We start from the raw sequence: 22,469 nt of genomic DNA on the forward strand, positions 1-22,469 counted from the left end.
GGAACTGAAAAAGATGTCAGGCGAAAAGAAAGTTAGATTTTCTGATAATGACTTCATTGAAGTGGATAAAATCCAAGTTAAAAATGAGGAAATGGTAGATTTCAAAGATAAATTGGATGAAATTAGTGAATTTGGAGTAAAAGACACCAAAATGATGAGTGCTGCTGTAAATATCGATTTAGATGTGGACTTGGATAATTTAAAAACGAAAAAAAATGGTTTAATAAATGGCATTGAGAGATCTTTTCAAGGTCAATTGGACGTTAAGATGGAGATTGAGCAAAGTAAAAATGATAAGTTGGACGACTTGGTCAAACCAGTAAAAACTATGAAAGATAAGTGGAGACTCCTTCCATACTTTCTAAAAACTGAAGGCTTGGTTAAGCACCATATTGACTCCTATAACTACTTTGTGACAACGGAAATACAAAGCATAGTTCGAGCAAATGCTAATAGAATGATCAGAAGTGATGTAGACCCTTCATTCTTTATAGAATTTTTGGATGCTAGGGTTGGCATGCCAAAGCTTGAGGAAAATATGATTACTGTAGACCTAACTCCTATGATGTGTAGGATGAGAGATATTACTTACGCTGCACCAATCTTTGTGGACGTTGATTATGTAAGGGGTAACAGTGTTGTCAGGAAGAAGAACGTAGAAATTGGTAGGATTCCTGTTATGTTAAGATCTAAAGTATGTATTCTTCACGGAAAAACTGCTGCCGAAATGGTCAAGCTCAATGAATGTCCCCACGATCCAGGTGGTTATTTTGTAGTTAAAGGAACAGAAAAGGCTATTCTAATGCAAGAGCAACTTAGTAAAAATAGAATCATTGTAGAGTTAGATAATAAACACAACTACTGTGCCACAGTTACATCTACAACAGCTGAAAGTAAAAGCAGAACCCTTGTAGTCTTTAAGAATGGGAAGTTATATTTACGTCACAATTCATTTTCTGATGAAATACCTCTCTGTATTGTGCTTAAAGCGATGGGAATCGAAACTGAACAAGAAATATTTTATATGATTGGAAACGAGTCACATCACCAAGAAGGAATTATAAACTCCCTTCAAGAGGTGCATCAAGAAGGAATTTTTACTCAGAGACAAGCACTGTTATTTATGTCAAAGAAAGCCAAGACTAAGTTCAAAGCAACTTTTGGCTCCACTAGAGGCTTTGACAAATCTTCCAATACGGAAGAAACAGCTGAGAATCCTGTCTTTGCTGAATCTGGAGGCTCAAAAAGCTCATCATCTGGTACTAGTATTGATGACGTCCTTGAAACCCTAAATAGAGTACTACTTTCTCATATTGGAACCATCTACATGGATCTCCATCCAAAAGCTTTATTCCTCTGTTTAATGGCAAAAAGAGTTTTAGATGCCTCTGAAGACAACTCTCTACTAGATGACAAAGATTATTATGGTAATAAAAGGATTGAACTTGCTGGGCAACTTATTTCTATCTTGTTTGAAGATCTTTTTAAGAGGTTTTCAGTTCTTACTAAAAAACAAATCGATCAAACTTTGATTCGGTACTTCCAGACAAGAGATGCCAGCAAAGCAGGTACAAGCAGAGATGATTCTAACGCAACATACCCTGATTGTTTTAGAAACCTCCCCACCGATATTATTACAAGAGGAATGCAAACTGCTCTTAGTACTGGAAACTGGTCAATTAAGCGTTTTAGAATGGAAAGGAGTGGGATGACGCAAGTCCTAACCAGATTTTCATACATTGCGTCTCTTGGAATTATGACACGAGTTGACTCCCAATTTGAAAAAGCCAGAAAGGTGAGTGGTCCTAGAGCCCTCCAACCTTCTCAATGGGGGATTCTGTGTCCTTGTGATACTCCAGAAGGAGAATCCTGTGGACTGGTAAAGAACTTGGCTCTGACTACTCATATTACCACAGATCATTGTCCACAGTATCTAACCGGTCTATTGTTTACACTAGGAGTTCAGGATATTTCATCATGCTCATATCTTGACTTTAATACTAAACAACCTGAAAAGTCTTCAAATAAAGATCTTAAATCTGAATCTTTTGGAAAGAATAATGAAAAAATGCACTACTACGTATTTATTAATGGTTCTCTTCTTGGAGTACATAGAAAGCCTGAGCTACTAGCAAGTCAGCTCAGGAATTTGAGAAGAAAAGGGTTTGTTGGACAATTTGTATCCATTTTTTGCAACCATATCCATTCATCTGTTCAGATTGCCACAGATGGAGGAAGGCTCTGTAGGCCTTTGATTATTGTAGATGATGGAGTTCCAAGACTAAAAGAAGAGCATATTGAACAATTGAAAAGAGGTGAGATCATATTCAGTGATTGCATTTCCCAAGGTATTTTAGAGTGGATTGACGTAAATGAGGAGAACAACTTATTAATTGCTCTCAGAGATGAGAACTTGACTAGTGAAACAACTCACTTGGAAATTGATCCTCTCTCAATTTTGGGGGTAGTTAGTGGATTGATTCCGTATCCAAATCACAATCAGAGTCCAAGAAATACTTATCAATGTGCTATGGGTAAGCAAGTTATGGGATCCGTAGGATTTAATCAATTTCTACGTTGTGACTCTGTTTTGTACCTCTTGGTTTACCCTCAAAAACCTCTTTGCAAGACAAGAACCATTGAAATGATTAACTTTGAGCAGCTTCCTGCAGGTCAAAACTCTTCTGTAGCTGTAATGAGCTTTGCAGGTTATGATATAGAGGATGCTATTGTTATGAACAAAGCTTCTGTAGATAGAGGGTTTGCTAGATGTTTTGTAATGAAACGACAAACAATAGAGTTGCAGAAATTACCAAATGGACTCTCAGAAAGAGTAGTTAGACCTCTATCAGGAGCAGGACCAACCAATTCTGGAAATAGACGCTTTTCTTTCAAAAATGAAAGTATCTTAGATAGTGACGGAGTATGTAATGTAGGTGTACAAGTTTCTGAAGATGACATTATTGTTAATAAGATGTCTCCTATAAATACAAGGGAATATGTTGGAGACCCATCTCAAATCGATCTTTCTGAATATAAACCTTCTCCTGTCAAATATAAAGGTCCAACATCATCTTATATAGATAGAGTTATCCTTACTGAAAACGCGGATGGAAACCAAATCTACAAAGTGATAACTAGACAAACAAGAAGACCAGAACTTGGTGATAAATTTAGTTCCAGACATGGACAGAAAGGAGTTGTTGGATTGATTATTTCTCAAGAGGATTTGCCATTTTCAGAAACTGGATGGTGTCCAGATCTTATTATGAATCCTCACGGTTTTCCATCTAGAATGACCGTTGGAAAATTACTGGAACTTATTTCTAGCAAAGCAAGTGTCTTAGATGGCAATTATAGATATGGAACAGCCTTTGGAGGCACTCCTCTTGAAGAATCTGCTAAATGTCTGATAGAGCATGGATTCCACTATTCTGGAAAAGAGTATCTTACATCAGGAACCACAGGAGAAGCTATTGAAACCTATATTTTTGTTGGACCTATTTATTATCAGAAATTGAAACATATGGTTCTTGATAAAATGCATGCAAGAGGAAGAGGTCCTAGACAAATTCTCACCAGACAACCCACTGAAGGAAGATCTAAGGATGGAGGACTACGTCTTGGTGAGATGGAAAGAGACTGTTTAGTAGCCTACGGAGCAAGTAACCTCTTAATTGAAAGACTTATGTTGAATTCAGATGTTTTCGAAACTAATGTATGCAATCAATGTGGTCTTTTTGGTTATAATAATTACTGTCACTATTGTAAAAGCTCTCAAGATGTATCTATTATTCGACTTCCATATGCATGCAAGCTCTTGTTCCAAGAATTACAAGCAATGAATGTATGCCCTAGAATCAGAACTAGTACTAAATAAAATAAAACCTAAGGTTTAAATATCTATTTTAGTTTATTAATTCTAAGATTTCTACTATTTCCTTTTCTAATTCTTGAATAGAAGCAATACGAATCTTTTTTGATTCCTTTCTTTCTGAATTACTGTCTTCCGTTTCATACTCACATAGTTCTAGTTTTGATAATAACTCTATTGAGATTTGTTGATATCCTCTGGGTAAATAAAAGTCCCCCATATTAATCCACTTTGAAAAATCGAATTCAACCTGTTTTAACTCATTATCGTTTATACAACTTTCTAACTGTTCCATTATTTTCCTACCTTCCTGCTCGAACAAAGCTTGAAACCAAGTTACAACAGAAGAAGATGGTAAAACTATAGAAAATTGATCTTGGCCTAGTTTTTTTAAAATTTCGAAATAATTGTTAAGAAACGCTTTTATCTTAATAATCAAAACAGATCTGTCCACTTCCAAAGAAAATTCTGCCTCTTTTTTTATCTCATTTAAAACCAAATTCCTTAAAATGTCCCAACTTCTTAATGATTGTGTATTTACTAAGTCACGAGCATTTCCATACTCTAAACTGTATGTGTAGTTGAAAGGCATCAGCGAAAGTACCAATAAATCGAATACCTGGTGGTTATATTCATTGCTCTTCTTAAGAAGCTCCTCAAGTTTATTCAAACTCATCATTTCGAGCCTCTTGTGATGTCTCAATAATATTGAAAAATCAGGAATTTGAATTTGATTTTCTTTTTCACATATATTTTGATCTCGAGTAAAACTTTTGAATAGCTCAAAGTAACTTGGGTGGCTATATATTTGGCAATAAAGCTGATATTTGAAAATGTGAAAGATTACTTTCACCACCTTCTCTTTCATGAGTTTATCCTCATTTTCAATTTGATTCTCCTTTCCAAGTTGCTGAATCTCAACTAAAATCTCATAAAGCATATCAATTAAATGTTTATAGTAATCCATTTCTAAACAATCCACTCCGAAATTCATTAAGGAATTCCTAATTTCATCTTCAATCCAACTTATATGAGTATAAATTAGTACAGAGAATTGTCTTCTCCCTATCAAAAACCTCATATTCCTCATAATTAGTTCATAGCTTTCTTTCATAATGCTTTCTTTTGCGAGTAAGTCTAAGCTAAGACTTTCTAATGAAATCCCTTTGTAAATAAGTAGTAAGTTTTGATTCAACCTCACTACCATTTCTAGTTGTATTTGATCATCTCCAAAACATTCACCCATGGTCACTAACTCAATAATCAACTGGTAAACTCTGAGGTAAACAACTTTGTTACTAGTTCCTTTTAAAATTGCATTTTCTTCAAGCTCAAGGTCTTTCCCGATTTTAAAGATATCCAAAGGAAATAAATATGTCATTCCAACAAAAGTTGTAAAGTCTGGTTGGTCATGAGAAACAAAAACATCACTATTTGCCTCTTCTTTCTCAAAGTTGGATATTTCCTTCTCAAAGTACCTGATGGATAAAGTCTCAAAGTTTAAGCATAAATCTTGTCTCAAGCTTGAAAAAACGATCTTTTTATCCAATAAAAGCCATTTCAAAGATGAAACAGTTTCCAAAAAGAAAAGAACATTTTGTAAACGAGATTCACTTAGTTTGGAAGAGTAACAATATACAAGGAGTTCTATAATGGTTTCTGTGAAATCAATAGAATTATTAACAGAGTTCCAGATGGAGACTAATGATGGTATATAGTGAATTTTTTTCTTAAAAGTTGGAGTTTGGTTCTTATTGACAATATTTTTTATCAAGATTTGAAGATTCACAAAGTTAAAAGTTTCTCTGATTTCATCATTTTTTATTTTGCGGTGAATGTTCTTGATTGAGTTAATCATGAAAAAACCAATATAAGCAAAGTATCTTATGAGACATAGTTCAATATCCTGGGAATTAATTAATTGATTCAAGGTTTTGCCACAAATAATAATCAGATCTTGCTCATTTTTTTGAGACAAGCATTGGCTTTCGATAATAGCAGTTTTTGTTAACTTATAGAGCAAATAAAGGTGGGAGTGAGATAATTCAGAGCATGATTTATCCAGTTGTTTTTCTGTATTTTCTAGAATTGTATCCCAGATCCTTTGTTTAAATTCGGTAGAAAGCGATGAATATATTTGAATAAAGAACTCCATAATAGCGAACATGATACCATTTTCTGGGGGTTTTGACCTAAAGTTTGATAGCAAGGTCATCATCTTATTTAGAGTGCCTGAGAATTCCGAAATGGATATCTTTTGTGAAGATCCTGGAATTACGGAAATAATAGACTTTAAGATCGAAAGGATTCGATTTAGGAAACTTAATTCAAGATATGCCAGATTTGCAATATAAGTTTCAAAAAAACCCAAAAGCGACGAGAGAATCTTGAAAATTAATTTGGTTACTTTTCCAAAAAGGTAAATCTCTGAAGTCTCTATTGTCAAGTTCTCCTTATGAGAACTCCAAAAAGAGTATGCAACCATTTCTTTGGTTAATAAAGAATCGAATGTGCTAACTTGAATGATTCTGGCTTGAATTGTGTCACAGATCCTTTCAATAATCTCTAAATTGATAATAAACCTAACTCCTAGAATTGATCCAAATTGGTCTCCATTTGAATCCAATTCTTCTGAGTAATCTTTTTGGGTAAAATTAAATGGTTTTAACTGAACGTATAAAATAAAGGGGAAGAGATTGAAGTTATTATTCTCATCCAAAAGGAAGTTGGAGATTTCATTAATACTAATAGATTGAGACAAATTTTTGTCTTCTGGCTCTTTACTTAAATATTTAATTGCTTTTATCAAAAGAAAGTTAACCGTGCAAGGTTTCATTGCTTTAAGGGCCGAGTTGAGAAAAGATAGAGAAACGTTAACATCAGTTAAGTAGTTCTTTAAGATCCATTCAATTAGGTTGGTTATAAGTTTTTTATCTTGGTTAAGAAGTAGTACATAATCTTGAGTTGATAGCTCTTCAAGTACTTTAGTTTTTCTAAGAATGAAACAGCTATTGACAATAAAAACTCCCAATAGATTTAAATATGGCATTCTTTTTAAGGTTTCTTCCGATTTTCGAAGATCCTGGGTAATAAATTGCATTGAATGAGTTGGAGTGAATATATCTGATGAAAAATAGCTGTTTTTAACAAACTTCCAAAAGTTTGAAAGGAAACCATCTTGAAAGAAGAATATCTTGCAGGTACTTGGTATGTACAGTGTACCATAATAATCGATAAATGGGATTTCGTGCAGTCTGGAATGGAAGATCAGACTGAGAGAAACGCACATTAAAGCATTGAAACTTAAATAATTGATAGGATCTGGATTTTTGAGATTCTCAAAGCATTGTGGAGATTTCAAGAAAATCACGAAGTTGTTATGAACAAATTCAGTTAAGTGGTCAAAGATTTCAATGTTGATGAGTTCTCTCAAACTGTAGAAGCAAAGATACTCACCAAAGTAATCCAGAATAGATTCACTTTTAAAAGTTGAGTGAGATTTGGAGGAAGCAATTTCAAATCCAAAATGCTTATTAGATTCAACCTCAATGATTCCATTTTGAAATTTAATATCTTTTCTAATACGGTAAATGAAAAATTTGTTCTTCTCTGAGATACTTCCATTCGAGTGATCTTTATAGAAGACTTCAATAATGTGAGACAGATCCTGATCCATATTCCTTATCTTTGACTTGATGATGTAAAAAAATAAATACAAATCTGTCAAAGAATCTGAGTCTTCATTCGATCTGTTAGTACGTGAAAGTGAATAATTACTCCATGATATCAAGCACTCAAGTTTTTGCTTTGCGTAGTAGTAATGTGAGAATACGGATTTATTATTATGCAAATAAGATAATAAATAGGCCAAAAGATTAAGTATATAATATCGAACAATGCAAGATTTGACTCTAGGTGGAAGTTTTTTTCCATTATTTTGGCTTTGGTAGTTGATTTGTTGCTTTAGATCACGATATCTATATCCGAATAGAAATTTGATCAAAAATGAAAATATATGGAAGAGGAAATCCTGAGAATTATTAATTAGTTTTAGGTGGTCTTGGTTGATTTGGGAACTATTATTAGAGAGAAACATATTCAGTTTATTTATAATTTTCTCGGAAGTGTGCTTAAAGAACCAAAGAATGGACAATATAGGGAGAATTGAGACATTATTTGGTGAAGATACCAAGCCTTTTTGAGCTATCATGAATAGTGATGGAGAAAGATCATTATAGTTTGGAAACATATTCTGAATCTTCACATTAGAGTTTTCCTGTTGGTAGTATTGCGACTCCGGAGGCACAGATGACCAGTACTCGGAAACATGGATTGACCTCTTAAGAAGGATTCTGAAGATAGTTTTGATGGTTTCATGAGCAAATGAGTTGTTTTGGTCAAGAAAGTGACTTTCCGAAATAATATTAGAAAGTAATTGAGCAGTTTCTTTCCTAAAATGGATTTCCAAGTGTTGGTTTGAGCTGGTAATTTGTTGGTTAATTAGAGTTGGAAAAGCTGAGTGAGGTAGCATGGATTCCAAAAGGCCAAGACTAGAAGTGATCTTATGGTCATTTTGGCTAGAAATGTAGCTGTTGCATTCTGGAAAAGATAATATATCGTTGTTTGAGAATAAGGATACTGATTGGTGATTGGATTTTTTAATTTCCTTAATATTGGAAGGGTTAGAGCTAGGAAAAACTTCAGATGGAACCTTCAAGTCTAACATTAGTATTTGATCTGACGCTATATCAGAAATAAGCATAGCCAGAGATCTGTTTGAAATTGGAGGGTGGTTTATGTAAGAAAATAGGCTTTTGTTTAGCTGCTTATAAACTGAGAGCTTAAGAGACATTATTAGGGCACTTACATGTATGAATTTTGAAAAGCAGTTCTGATTTCCAATGTAAGGGAATATAAACCTTTCAATATTTTGGAGGAATGATTCCATCTTATTAAATTTAGTTCCAAACGGTGGCTCAATTATTTCTTTAGAGAATGAAGAGTTTCTGAGATACTCTTCAACATCTTCCAGGGAACTGGAAGGAGAGCATAATATCGAGCCAAGCTCAGGGTTAATTTCAGAAGCTAAAGAATCATTATTGGCTTCTGGGAAGAACTTTGTCCAGCTTAAGGGTATGAAAGGGAGTAGGCATTCTATTATAGAGAAGCAAGCCTTCATGAGAAATTTTTCTAGTTTAAGATTCTCAGAATGAGATTTTCCACTCTGGTTAAGTATTCCTATGAGTTCAATGTAAAGATGGAAAGATTCAATAGTAGTCCACAAGAGAGCTAACCACTGTTTCAGATCCTTAAATAGAAGGATCATAGGGTTTTCTTTTTCATCATTAAAGATTGTCCAGGTTTCAGATTCATTACTTTCCATCATAAGTTGAAATCTTTCACATGACTCTGTCAAGGATTCGACAACTACGACTATTTTTTCAATTGTATGATTTGACAAAATATTTTTCCAGATCGGAACTAACAGGTACATTTTTGAAACTAAAGTTTTAATTTTATACTCTATATCATTGTATTTATACTTGTTGAAGTGAATAATGTTGGCTAGTAAGTTTTGGATGAGGAGGAATATATTGTTGAAAACGAAGAGTTTTTCATTAGAGTTTATTGGGTCCGAAAAGATTTGAATTTCTGAAGACTCTACCAAATAGTAAATAATGTGGTTGAGAACTCCAATAGTAATTTGAGGGTTTGAGCAAGAATTTGAAAATCCGATTAGGAAGTGTGAGTCATAGAGCAAAGTCTCATAGAATTCGGTGCTTTCAGTTCCACTCTGAGATATTTGTATTTTTTCTTTGGTGAAGGATACAGAGTTTAGTACGATTGATTCAATTTTTTCAACCAAAAGATGATTATTATGATGATTATAACAAGGGAAATAGTATTGGCCCATCAAAATGGCAGAAATATAACCAGAAAGATAACTTGTTAGGGATATTTCAAAATTCTCAGTAAGGGAAATTTGGAAAACCCAGCTTAAAAAGAGCTCAAAAAATTCCTTATTGAGCTTCCAAATCCAGTTGGTGGATTCTGAAGAAGAAACGAGCTCGAGTATACATTCCAGAGAGATTCTTGGAGAAATTTTAGCAAGTGGGTTGAGAAACTGTTTAAATTTGATCCATAAAATTTTTCCAACATGTTCTGTGTCGTTATCCTGTGAGGATGAGCTTTCTTGTATGTTTGATAGGGTTATAAAAAGTACTTTTTTGAGGATTTGAGTCCAAAGAAAAACCCAATGGTTATTTGTGAGCCATTGGAGATTTTCAGTGATGTGTTTTCTGATAAAATGAGTTTGCAAGTGTTCAAGAAGGAGACTCCAAACACGCTCTAATTGTGATATACTTGGGATCTTTTGCAAAGTATGAAAGTCTAGAATCTTGAGAATTGAACTAGAGAGGATGATTCTGAAATATTCCCCCTGTATGGGATAAGATCCAAGTCCATAAGAGGAAAACTGAATGTTGGAAAGCCCTAAGATGTAGCTAATGGAGTCATAAAGCTCTGAGTCTTTCTTGGAAGAGGAGAATTGTGAGACTGCGGAGTTAGTAAGCAGACAGGAAATGGACTCTATCAAGCTAGAAGTTTTCAAAGAACAATTTTGACCAGAATTAAGGGATGAGGATATATTTACAATAAGTTGAAGCACTTCTTGTTTTCGAACATTGGCAAGTTTTGGTTGTTGAATTAGAATCACAGTAAGAGATTGCATAGTACGCTCTAAATTAAAAGAGTCATCAAATTCCAGTAAAGTTCTTACTCCTGAAATGAGAGAATTGAGAAGTTGGTCAGAAAGCGAGTACCCTGGGACTCCTAAAGATAATACCGAAAGTAAACACTCATTTGCAGCATCCCTCATGCTTGTATCTACATGTATTAGAAGTTGGGGAAGACATCTAATAAGCCCAGGAAAGTGCTTTCTGGTTTCCAGGATCTCAAGTCTGAGAAGTGTCTGGACTACATATAGGGAGCTGATTACGTGGCTTGGCTGAATTTCTCTGGTTTGTGAGTCGGTAATATCTAATATATTACCATTATCTATCTTCGTATTGAATTCATTATTGATGTCTACTTGCGTTTGTGCAGATGGCTGCCGTTCAATTCTAATGTTATGATGTTTAAGCTTACTTAAATCCATGTCTTGAGGTTCAGTACCCGTAAATCTGTATAATATTAGCATTGTCTCCTCAAGTAATCTCCCAACAGACAGCTTCACATAACTATTTGTAAGGGAGTAAAGATTCATTAGCCACCTGAGCGCTAAAACAGGAGGATTTGACTGTATAAATTGGGTAATTAGGTACTCAAGCTGGATTATTGATAAATTTCTAAATCCTTCGTCCAACATTGGCACTGTGTGGCTTAACCCACTCAATTCTTTAATGACCTCCCACCATTGCTCATTTGAAAGGACTCTCGGTGGAATAGTTGGACATAGCAAGTACAATCCAGAAACATGATTTCTGTACTTTTCTTCCATCTATTGACATTAATATTCTCTATTTGGACTCGTTTTGTTTTAAGAGCTTTTTTTTTGACCTTTGAACTGAACTAGGCGCCAAGTTCGAATATGAAAATATACTAAAGGTGAGTTTGACATGAATGCAAATAGAATCTGATAATTTTAAAAATCTTTAGAACTGAGTCTGTTTTGGACTTGGGAATTTATTTAAGATTTCTAATTTCAAAACTCATAAAATCTCAAGCACTGGAATTTCTCAGATTTGACTTTTTTTTTTCTGGAAAATTTGGTAATTTGCTATTTATTTAGACCAAATTAGTAAAAAATAAAACTTAAATATAAATAATAAAAAGCTAGAACTATAAATCTAATAGTTTTATAGTGTGTTTTATGAAGGGGAGTTTCTTAATATTTCTGAAAGTTTCTAATAAAGTCTAAGAAATAGTTTCTCTTTAAGTTTAAATATTGGATTTCTTTAAATTGGTCAGGAGAAAAAGAAAGCTCCTCCTGATCTGAAAGCTCTAAATCTGCCTCATTTGCCATATTCAACATCCAGCTGTTGTTTCTTTTCTTTCTTAAAATAGAATGTCCAAGACCTTCAATTTCATTTGCAAGTTCTAAACGTTGCTGTACATGCGATACTTGTGAAGATACTAAGCCTTCAAGCTCTTCTGGGATTCCAACTGATTCAAAGGTTAAAGAGATTGCTTTGAGGTGCTTGGAGTAGGCGGGAACATCTTTTGGAGTACAGAAAAGAACACACTCACCTTGTCTGGAAGCTCTGGCAGTTCTTCCACTTCTGTGAATCATAAGAGAAATATTTCTTGGAGCTTGAAGGTGTACAACAGCGTCTACTTCTGGAATATCAAGACCTCTTGCTAAGACGTCTGTACATATAAGAATGGCTGAGCTAGAGGATTTGAACGATTCAATAGCTTGAATTCTCTGTTTTTGAGAGAGATTCCCATGTATTCCAATGATTTTTAGTGATTTCTCATTACAAGTCTTATTGCACTTTTTTCTTTTTTTTGGGCCAGGAAGCTCCTTTTCATGAGTGTCTTTGCCAACAAGAGCCAGGGACAATAGAGGAGTTAGTCTATAGACATAAGAAATGGAATTAACAAAGACTAGTATTTTCCCATTCTTAAGATAACTTGGACAGAGAAAGCATGACTTGTTTCCAGCCTTAGCATCCCATATTGGAGCAAAGTATTTAAGCAGATATAAAACTAGTCTCATTTCAAGTTCTTCGCTTTCGCATTTAATCATTGAAATTTTGAGTCCTTTTGGAAGTTGTATAATTCCGTTAGTATGGTTCCCAGATTGGTTCTGTTCTTCATTTTCATCCGATGAAGACTTGGTCTTAAACCTGGATAAATCTACTATGAATACCTGGTTTTCCCTGAGCTTTACATACTGCATAATGCTTTGCATTGCTCTGTTAAAGTTCTCTGGCATGATTGATGTAACTTTGTTATCCTGAATGTCTCTTTTACTCTTTGGTTGTTTGCCTGTATTTCTTGTATTAAGCTTCGAGAATCTTGGATGTAAGTGGTTTGGTAAAGTTAGAGTAGCTGAAAATAAGTACGTTTGAATCTTCCTAGGAGTTTGCTTCTCCTTTTTGTCTGAATAAATAAGCTGAAGAATTTGCTTCAATTCTCTATAATGTCCTTGTTCTATTAGCCTATCAGCTTCGTCCAATACCAAAAATCTGAGTTCATCTATTGCTAATGTTGTGGTAACTTGTTTTCTATAGGCTTCTCTTTCATCTCCACACATAGTTTCGTTTTCATGCTCCCCAAAAATTAAAGCAGATAGTCTTCCAGGGGTTCCAACTGCAATTTGTACTCTATTTGTTGCAATTAACCTTTCCTGTTTCTCTAAAGAAAGACCTCCAACAAAAGCATGAATACCAAGCCCTGTATATTTACCCATAAATCTAAGATGATCCCTTACTTGAATAGCGAGTTCTCTGCTTGGAAGTACAACGAGAGCTTGAAGAGATTCATTAGACCTATTAGAAATATTATTTGGACATTTAGTGTTTATATTTGTTACATTTGCCATTTTAAATCCCATTCTCTCAAGTTCCTTAAAAGCTTCATCCTCCTCTAGGCCTTCTTGAATGCCTGATTCTTCAAAGACGTCATTACATTCCTTAAAAGATTTTTGTTCCAGCTTTTCTCTTCTTCTTTGAATTGCAAACATTATGTTCGCAATAATTGGAATTCCATATGCTAAAGTTTTACCAGAACCTGTTTCTGCTGCTCCAACTATATCTTTTCTGTCCCTGATTGCAGGGACGAGACACGCAGCTTGGATTGGAGTTGGGTTCAAAAACCCTAATTCTAATAATCCCTTTAAGATACTTGGGTGTATAACTAAATCAGGAGATTTTAACTCTTCCATTTCCTCCGAGGATGATTTTTTATACACATTCCTAGTGGATTCATCAATAATATTTGTCCAGTTTGATAAGCTTTGCTTCAAATCATAATATTCTTCCCAATATTCTTCTGGATCAAGAATTGGGTCATTGTGTTTGGAGTTAATTTTCTCAACCTTATTGTTAATTTCCTTTTTTTCAATAGATAACTTTTTAACTTTTTTTTGTTTCTTCATAATACCATTCGAGGGTTCAATGTCATTTTTATCTTTAGTAGTTCTCTTTTTAGATTTTTTATTCTGACTAAACTTCTCAACCCCCATTTTAGTTTCATTAAAACCGGTGTTTAGTATTGAGTTATTATCCTTTCCCAACTCATAAAAAGAGATATCAGTTGGGTCTGAAATTTCCTCAATCATACTTACTCCATATTTTGAGAATTCTGTCAATAAGTCACTACCCAATTCTACCTCTTTCCACTTAAGTCCTTTGGCACTCCCTCGACCCTTATTCTTTGTAGATTTCATTTTAAATAATTAAAGAGCAGCAAAGCCATCTAACAATTCTTATTAGTTTTTTTCGTTTCCACTATTTTCCTCTTCCTTTCTTGACATTTTATAATTAAATCTATTTTTCGGTACTTATTTAGGCGCCTGGAAATGGCGCCTGTTGATACCCATCATAAAATAGTGCTCATTTAAAATGAGTAGGATTGTGATATGAAAAGTTTAAACTTACCTGGCCGGCGTTCGGGGTCGCTCAAGAATGACCCTGTCGTAATCCTGAGCAGGGCATTGCACTCCGCTGTCTGTGAAGGGTTATGGATTGATCAGTGATCAGTTCCAACGGCGAAATTTCTGGCAGCGGTGACCACACCGGTGGTTGCCAACTAATAAACCAATGTATCACTAAAACCTCCATCTCTGTTTTTCTAGGATTTTTAGAGTTTCTGCCGAGCCTGGATCGTTGTCTACTGCGTTCAATTGATTTTTCGATCTTTAAATGGGCTTACATGAGGGTGGGCCGTACCCGGAGATAGAGAAGTTAACCTATGCTACTCCGAATCTATACCAACTAGTCGTTCTTTCTATCAGGGATAGAGTTTGAGTTCTCATGAGCCAGCCTGTTGGATTCACTGAGAAGTTCCTCAAATTTTGGAATGTACCTGTCGGTTTGGGGAGAGGAAAAGAAACAAAGGATTAAGGAAGGAAATGAAGTTCTCTAAGAAAACTTGCAAATAACGAGAACAACTTACCAGAAAATTAGTCCCGAAAAAATAACCAACAATACGGCCAAAGATAATAAAAGTTTAAGATGCAGAATTTCGTTGTACTGATACGCGATATAAGACATCGTGAAAGAAACTAGTGCCAAAAATAGGCAGGTAAAATTGAGAATTTTAAGAATGAGTTTCTGATCAATTCCAAATACGGTCTCAATGAATTCTGCAACTCCACTATCACTAACGGGTTTTGTTTGTTCCTGTTTATTTACTTCCATTTTTAAAATTATTCGCTATCTTATTAATTTAACTGCTTCGCATCCTGAGACTCATGGCATTCCCGCCAAACAAATGGCGGGAGTCAAGTTGGAGATGTGGGCAAATGCCAGGTTTGCATGTACATGCAGTTTATGCAAGCAACTCACAATAAGTACGTGTAAATCCCATAGTCTGATCTACATAAACAGTTTTGTCGAGTTTATTTAGAATAGAAAAAAATGGAAGCTATGCTTAAGTGGAGCGATTCCCTGGATGATGTGGACGATTTAAAAAGTATTGAGGAGTGAATAAGAGATGCTAAATGGCTAGAATTACTCCATGAAATGAGCAATATATGATACATCCGTTCTGGTAATTTCGGTATAAAGTTTTGGAATAATTAAAAAAACGAGAAGCGGTGATATTGAAAAATGTCCACTTAAATAGACAAAATAAGCCAGAGCTATTTATGCGTACTGTGGGGTTTCAAAAGAGGAGGAGGGATATGTCAAAAAAAAATTATATTTATATATAAATATATATAATATAAATAATTAACTACGTAAATTTAGGAGAGGGAAAAAGAGGCTGTAGGGATAAGAAAGAGAGATGCTAATAATCAAAGAAGAGGATTACAACTCTTTGTGGGCAGAACTACAATGGCCTGGGGAAAAGTTTGATAAAGTTATGGGATATTTTCGTAGGTATGCAGGATTAGAGGAGGGGCTGAGCAGGGAAAGGCTCTCCAAGTTATTGCTAGACTTGGGGAAAAGTTGCTATACTGTTAGAGGAGGTATGAACTCTATGACAGAGAGAGGGGACCTATGCTGGATTATGAGTGGGACTGACATGTTGAGCGGTTCACAGTTTATGTGTTTAGCAGGACTATTAGACAATTCGACTCCACACTCTACTAGCAGTCCAGCAGGGTTATTGAGACTGGAAATGATATTTATGTATTATGATAAAGGAAATAAAGGATACTGGAACATAAATGATTGGGAACTGTTAATGAAGGATATTCAATACCCTGCAAAGAATGGAGAGAGACTGGTCCCTTATCCACTTGCACCTGACCAGTATATTAATTTTGAAACTCTTAAGAAGTTGGTAGACACAAGAAGGCTTAGAGGCACATCTCAACTCTTAAGAGTTTCTTTTGAGACAGAAGATTCAGAAAAGAAGGCAAACATTGAAGTAATTAAGGATAGTAATAGTGTAGACAAATCAAAAAATGTTGAGAACTCAATCTCTGATATTAACAAGCTATCAAGCGATAATAAAGTGTACAAATTGAAAGAAGATAACGTAGAATATGTAAAGCTGGGTGAGAAAACAACTTATTCTCCAATAATTCGAAGTAGAGGTAAACCAGATGAAAAGTTTTCAAGCAATATTAGCACTCAAAAGTTACAGGTATTTTCTCCACGAAAGAAAGGGCCAGAAAGGAAATCTCCATCTAAAAAAAGGCTTCAAAAGCAGAGTTCAGGGATTCAAGAAGGATTCAACGTGAACCAGACTACGCCGTCTCCTCGATCTTTAACTTCTAGAGGAACTTTTGTTGAGTATAATACGAAACCTTCAGTTTATCAAGATGGGGTTTCTTCTTATATGTCAAAAATTCCCGTGGTAATGAATACTCCTGAATCAAATTATACACCAAGGATGGCGTTCAGAAGAAGTGTTGTACCGAACCCTTATTATACATTCAGCGATGGGAGAGTATTTATGGCTAACCAAATAACACCTTCGGTCGTTCCAACTCCAATTCAGCATATACCTTACCAAATTCCTCTTAATGCATCGTATCAGCAGGTGCCAATTCAACAGTATATTAACCCGACCTCAAACTACATTCCTCCACCTATTGCAGCTCAAATGGATAGGGTAATAGTGGAATCTGGAGCTTCAAACTCACCAATTGTGAATTCTTCGAATGTTGAAGCTGAGGATCAAACTGACCTGCACAATTTTAATAAATTTCAGACTCTTGGACAATCTCTTCAGAATATGGGTCAGTCAATTATATCTATGATTCCTAAAGTCTTTTCTGTGCCTAATATTACAGTAGGAGCAAGTAACTATTCTTATGTATCTCAGGAGGAAATTCAGAAGAGAGGTGGCGGAAAATTGAATGAGGCGATTAATACTCATTTTCAAAGCTCTCCAAAGTCAATTATTAACACAAATGAACAACCAGAGATAAAAAGCATATATGGGCCAACTAGAAAGGCAAGCGATGATCATAACTCCAATATTGGTGGTGACGCTATTAGTAATGGAATGATGCTTCCGAATTTTCACTCTACTTATTCAAATGAGAACTATCCAATGTCAATAGATTTGTCTAAATTAAATTCCATTACGTTGCCAGGGATTCCAGAGACTGCGAGCAATTTCAACTCCTATGAAATTGGAAATACTAGGGATGAGATTGTGACTAAGGAAAATTCCAAAGAAGCAGAAGAAGTCAAGCTGAACAAAACTGTTAGCCAGGAAATTAAATCTGGGACGGAAAATAATACAAACAAGCCAATTAAAATTGAGGAAGTAGACCACTTCTTCACTTTTATGGAACAATTATTATATAATGAAATAGTTGGCAGCGCTGGTCTCTTTGACAGGGTACTAGAAGGCCACGAATCTTGTTTTCAACTTTCAGACAAGGAGGAGATGTTGATTGGTCCACTGATGCAGTTAACTACAATGGACCAGTTTGTGTTGACATTTGCATTAAATTGTGTGGTTTCACATCAGTATTCTTGCAATATATATAATCAAAATGAAGGAGTTCTTGGAAATGGAGTTTCAATTGATGTAGTTAAGGAGAAAATTGATTGCCTTGTAGATTTGTTCCACCGTATCTATAGAATTATGTATCAAGATTTAAGGAACGAGGTTGAGAGGAATTACAATGCTTTATTGGGCTCAAGTAACGTGGATGAGCAGAAGGCTCAAGATAAAGAGTCATTTATTGGATATGGCTTCCTTCCGTATATTGTTAAGATGGTGTGGGAAAAGGTTAGAGCAGCCATGGAGGGGGATTTAGATATAATTGAAACTATTAAGGATATTTGCATTGTTTATTATCATTATTTACTTGAATCTAATGGGTCATTTGCCAGTGAGAACAAATCCCAAGAAAGTTCTCAAGTTCTAAAGTATAGTTCTGTTGAGGAGATGATTGAGATTGTTAGGCAAAGATATGTTGTGGCTATGAAGATGTTATCACTGAACAATTCTGCCAAGACTAATAGTGCAGAAGCGAAGAGGATAAAGAGCCAAATTTCAATAAAAGAGGAGCCAAAGCCAAATCTATCGGCTTCAAGGATTAAGCAACCTTCTCATGCATTACCCAAACCCCAAAGTTTTATCGACTATTCTCGCATCCAAACTCGAGGCAAGAGTATTGGTAAAGTACAGAACCAAATTCACTATCAAAATCAGCTGAGAGGTGGAGGTATTAATTTGATATTGAAGGAAGTTAACAAGAGTGTGTTTGTACCTGTTGCAAAGAGTAGGGCCAACAATTCATCTCCTCAATATCCTCTTATGACAGCAACATCGTCCCCTAATTACAACCTAGTCCAACAAGAGAGTGTGGCTGAGAACATAGAGAAGAGAGTGGTAGTTGGGGGGAATAGCTCAAGAAGAAGCTTGGTCTTAGACTCTGGAGAGTCTAATCCAAATGTAATTCCGTGCATATTGCAAGAATCAGTAATAGATATAGAAAATTCCAGTGAACACCATCATAATAAAGCATTGAATCAGCAAGAATCCGTAGCAAATAAAGGTGATGATACAATAAGAGGTGGTCCATCCATCACATCGTTTACATCCTCGGCTAATAGTAACTATTCATATATCAATAACACAAATAATGGCAAAGCACCGGCAAATATTGCTAGTTATTGCCCAGCAGAGCACATATTAACAGATAAGATACCGGAAACTAGATTAGAAAGGAAATCTAGAATTCCATCCAGAATCTTGTAAAATCTTTTCTCGGTTAAAGGTTGAATGTAATGTATATTATATTGAAGAAACAGAGTTATTATTAAAGTGCCGGTACGTAAGAACCCATTTCCGTGGGTGATTCACAGCATCCATTCACTTATTTTCTATGATTTTGTGGCCAAATATAAATAGAAATATATAAGTAAATGAAAATTACTAGGAGTATTAATAGATTGCCCTTGACCAAAAGTGTTCCCTGTGGGGAAGATTTCTAATAGATAAAAAAGATTGCTGCCTTTTGGCGGCAAATGTCGGCGGTAAATGGATGTATTAGGAATTTAATTAGAGAAATAACAATTCTGAATAAAAAAAAAATTTGGTTCTTTTTTCAAAGAATTGCTTAATTATTACTTTATAGGTCCAAAATAGGTAGTATTTTAAGGGAGGTTGGATATTTGTACCAGAAAGTAGTAGATGAGAAGTTTAGGGTTGAATTATGGTAAATACGAACCTTGTGTTTAAAATATAAACTAAAAATTCGAACAAGTAGAGAAAGAAGCTGAGAAGAGTTGGGGAGGTGACAGCACATTTGTAATGGAAGCTTCAAGGTGTGAGTTTGAGGAGGATATTGGCTCAGTTATGGAATTGGAGGAACCAGAGCAGCCAATGGTACTAAATATTTACAATGTGCTGGCAAGTGCAAATACTGGTGTCAACATTGATTTATTATGGTTTACAGAGAACTTTGGGAATACATATTATGATCCTCAGGAGTTTCCTGCTGCAAGGTAAGTTATATTAAGTTTGTAGGGGACTAATAAATCCTAGGAAGGATGAGATTGTGCTTAATGCATTAGAAATTTAATATATTTTTAATACTTTCACCAAATTCCACACCCTTACATACCATAATTTTGCTAATTTAGAGCATCTAACTCTTTACTCTTTTAGAGCCGACATCCCAGATAGACATACAAAGAGTGTGGTAACGATCTCAGCATTCTCTAATGGCAAGATTCAAGCTACGGGAGGAGTTAGTGTTGAATGTACAAAGAATTCACTCAAGAAGGTTGTTAGAAAACTTAGAAACAAAGGCTTTAAGAAAGCAAAGCTTCTAGGTTTTGAGGTCCATAATATCCAGGCTGTTATCGATGCTGGCTTCCCAATTGATCTCAGAGTACTTCGCGAAATTTATGTTTTTGTGGACTATGAGCCAGAAAGAAACCCTGGTCTTAGAATCCGTATTCCCGTACTATATCTTTACAATCAAGGATGCAATCCTGAATTCTTACAACGGCAATTACTAGCACACCAATATGGGACCATCAATCAAAACAAAGGCAGGCCAGAGCGGGCAAATCCCCCCACCCTTTATAGAAATGGCAAAATCGAAATTGTGACATTGACCATCCATTTTTCTGGAAAAATCGGTATGGCTGGGGGGAGGAGTGTGGAGGGATTACAAAAAGTGTTGGACTATATTAAACCTTATTTGATACGCTCCAGGCTAGTCTGAGTCTTTTTTTGTATGTATTGTGTTTTACCGATGCTAGTTGTAAATACCTCAATAAAGTCCAAACCGGTAGCTAAATTTGTGGTATAACAATTCATTCCTTGCTTAATGACAAATTATAGGCAAAGAAAGATAGGAAATTTGCTAGTTGAATTAGAAAATGTTATGTTATTGTTTGTTATTTAGACTTAATCTGCTTCTTTTTTTCTATATTTCTAAATAGTTTCAATAAAGTGATCTGTTTATTGATTTAAATAATAAAGGGTTTGACTCAAATAATATTGAAGCAAACTCGTTGAATGGGTCAGAGTTAGAAGGCTCTATTAAGAGGTTGAGTAGACCACAAATTACTATGGAAATCGTTAATGTAGGTTTCCAATCTTCTCTGATAATATTAATACAAACATGTCCAAACTTGTCAATATTTGGATGAAGAATTTTACTAAGGCATTTCACTTTTGGAGGCTTAAATGGGTACTCTTTTGGTACTCTAATGATGAATTGTAGTGTTTTGTCGGCCCAAATACCCTCTTTTGGCCGTAAAACTACTATAAAACAATTAGATATATTATCAAAATCTAATTTGCTTGTATCACTTAAATTTTCTATAGCATCATTATCAAGAGCAGTTTCTGTATTAAATTTTACCTTACAAAACTCTGGTAGCCCAACTTCTTCAAATTCTTTTCTAAGCCTTAACAAAGAAACATCCATATTAGTCTTAATTTTAGCACCAACCTTAAGTTTATAATAGATTGGAATATATATATATATATATATATATATATATATATACATATAAATATATCCAGAACTAACAAATGAGTACAACTAGAGTCTTCAAAGAAGAATCTTTTGAAAACATAGGATTTTTTGAAGCTCACATTAATCTATTAAGTTGGGTAATTATTGCCCAATTATGCGCTAAGATTGGAAAATTAATTATTTTAAGAGGGAATTTCAATATTTAAAATAGTATTTTATAACATTATATCTAACTAAGATAAACCTGCATCTAAAACATACTTTGCTTAGGGAACTTCCATAAAGCATTAGAAATCACTCTTCTGTCAATCAGTTACTTCCCCATCTTCAAAGTCCAATTTAGGCTTTGCAGTCTTTCTGAGCATTGAAACCCCACATTTCTTACATAGTACAGCATTATATGATATAGGATAAGCCATACCTAATCTACAGCTCTTACAAGGAGCAAAAATGCAGCCAAGATCCTGAGAGTTTGTGCTGAGCAAGATCTGAGGAACTACGCTCAGTATCGAACATCTAACTACATCACCTGGCCTGTAACAGTCATTCATCCAATAGCTAGCTTGAGATTCTAAATGATCATTAGCTAAACCCAGTGAAGCCGAACCAGACGAGGCCCCGAATGATGAAGACGCATATGTAACGTTAGGGTCCGAATCACTATTCATATTCCAGCATCCGATATCTTGTGGACGAAGTAAGCCAGTTACCCCCTCTATTTCGTTCTTATATCCTCTGCCATTTCTATCTAAAAGCCTAATTTCCACTCCTTTTCTGGGCAAAACTCTGTTTACTATACCAATAACCTTTCCTCCTTCATTATTTCCTACTTGTATCTTACCAATCTGGTCTTCTCTGCACATTAAAGAAGAGTACAAATCCCCATTGTCATCCATATAGACTCCATAAAATTGCTCTTTGGCTTCCATAATATGCCTAACTGGTTGACCTGGGATCAGAACTTTAGCAAATTCCTCCTTCATATTTTCCTAATTTTACAATTTATTTTGTATA

The 22,469-nt window shown here is 34.9% G+C and overlaps 8 protein-coding genes across 8 annotated transcripts; 3 read left to right on the forward strand and 5 right to left on the reverse strand.

The window, feature by feature from the left end:
- Nucleotides 1–13: 13 nt before the first annotated feature.
- Nucleotides 14–3,880, forward strand: ELE39_001996 (DNA-directed RNA polymerase beta subunit; the record flags this gene model as incomplete). Its single annotated transcript, XM_067344846.1, has 1 exon — nucleotides 14–3,880. One exon carries the CDS (start codon nucleotides 14–16, stop codon nucleotides 3,878–3,880), a length of 3,867 nt encoding a protein of 1,288 aa, XP_067199280.1.
- A 28-nt stretch (nucleotides 3,881–3,908) lies between these two features.
- ELE39_001997 (uncharacterized protein) lies at nucleotides 3,909–11,372 on the reverse strand (the record flags this gene model as incomplete). The annotated part of the gene is made up of 1 exon (XM_067344847.1): nucleotides 3,909–11,372. One exon carries the CDS (start codon nucleotides 11,370–11,372, stop codon nucleotides 3,909–3,911), a length of 7,464 nt encoding a protein of 2,487 aa, XP_067199281.1.
- Nucleotides 11,373–11,759: 387 nt separating this feature from the next.
- On the reverse strand, nucleotides 11,760–14,267 carry ELE39_001998 (Mak5 pre-mRNA splicing RNA SFII helicase; the record flags this gene model as incomplete). Its single annotated transcript, XM_067344848.1, has 1 exon — nucleotides 11,760–14,267. The coding sequence occupies one exon, from the start codon at nucleotides 14,265–14,267 to the stop codon at nucleotides 11,760–11,762; it is 2,508 nt and encodes an 835-aa protein (XP_067199282.1).
- A 547-nt stretch (nucleotides 14,268–14,814) lies between these two features.
- Nucleotides 14,815–15,240, reverse strand: ELE39_001999 (uncharacterized protein; the record flags this gene model as incomplete). Its single annotated transcript, XM_067344849.1, has 2 exons — nucleotides 14,815–14,905; nucleotides 14,996–15,240. 2 exons carry the CDS (start codon nucleotides 15,238–15,240, stop codon nucleotides 14,815–14,817), a joined length of 336 nt encoding a protein of 111 aa, XP_067199283.1.
- A 589-nt stretch (nucleotides 15,241–15,829) lies between these two features.
- On the forward strand, nucleotides 15,830–19,216 carry ELE39_002001 (uncharacterized protein; the record flags this gene model as incomplete). Its single annotated transcript, XM_067344851.1, has 1 exon — nucleotides 15,830–19,216. The coding sequence occupies one exon, from the start codon at nucleotides 15,830–15,832 to the stop codon at nucleotides 19,214–19,216; it is 3,387 nt and encodes a 1,128-aa protein (XP_067199285.1).
- A 555-nt stretch (nucleotides 19,217–19,771) lies between these two features.
- ELE39_002002 (transcription factor TFIID) lies at nucleotides 19,772–20,693 on the forward strand (the record flags this gene model as incomplete). The annotated part of the gene is made up of 2 exons (XM_067344852.1): nucleotides 19,772–19,965; nucleotides 20,129–20,693. 2 exons carry the CDS (start codon nucleotides 19,772–19,774, stop codon nucleotides 20,691–20,693), a joined length of 759 nt encoding a protein of 252 aa, XP_067199286.1.
- A 222-nt stretch (nucleotides 20,694–20,915) lies between these two features.
- ELE39_002003 (RUB1 conjugating enzyme) lies at nucleotides 20,916–21,404 on the reverse strand (the record flags this gene model as incomplete). Its single annotated transcript, XM_067344853.1, has 1 exon — nucleotides 20,916–21,404. One exon carries the CDS (start codon nucleotides 21,402–21,404, stop codon nucleotides 20,916–20,918), a length of 489 nt encoding a protein of 162 aa, XP_067199287.1.
- Nucleotides 21,405–21,760: 356 nt separating this feature from the next.
- Nucleotides 21,761–22,438, reverse strand: ELE39_002004 (uncharacterized protein; the record flags this gene model as incomplete). The annotated part of the gene is made up of 1 exon (XM_067344854.1): nucleotides 21,761–22,438. One exon carries the CDS (start codon nucleotides 22,436–22,438, stop codon nucleotides 21,761–21,763), a length of 678 nt encoding a protein of 225 aa, XP_067199288.1.
- Nucleotides 22,439–22,469: the final 31 nt, after the last annotated feature.

The sequence above is a fragment of the Cryptosporidium sp. chipmunk genotype I genome, assembly GCF_004936735.1.
Source record: "Cryptosporidium sp. chipmunk genotype I strain 37763 chromosome Unknown contig_21, whole genome shotgun sequence".
NCBI lineage: Eukaryota > Apicomplexa > Conoidasida > Eucoccidiorida > Cryptosporidiidae > Cryptosporidium > Cryptosporidium sp. chipmunk genotype I.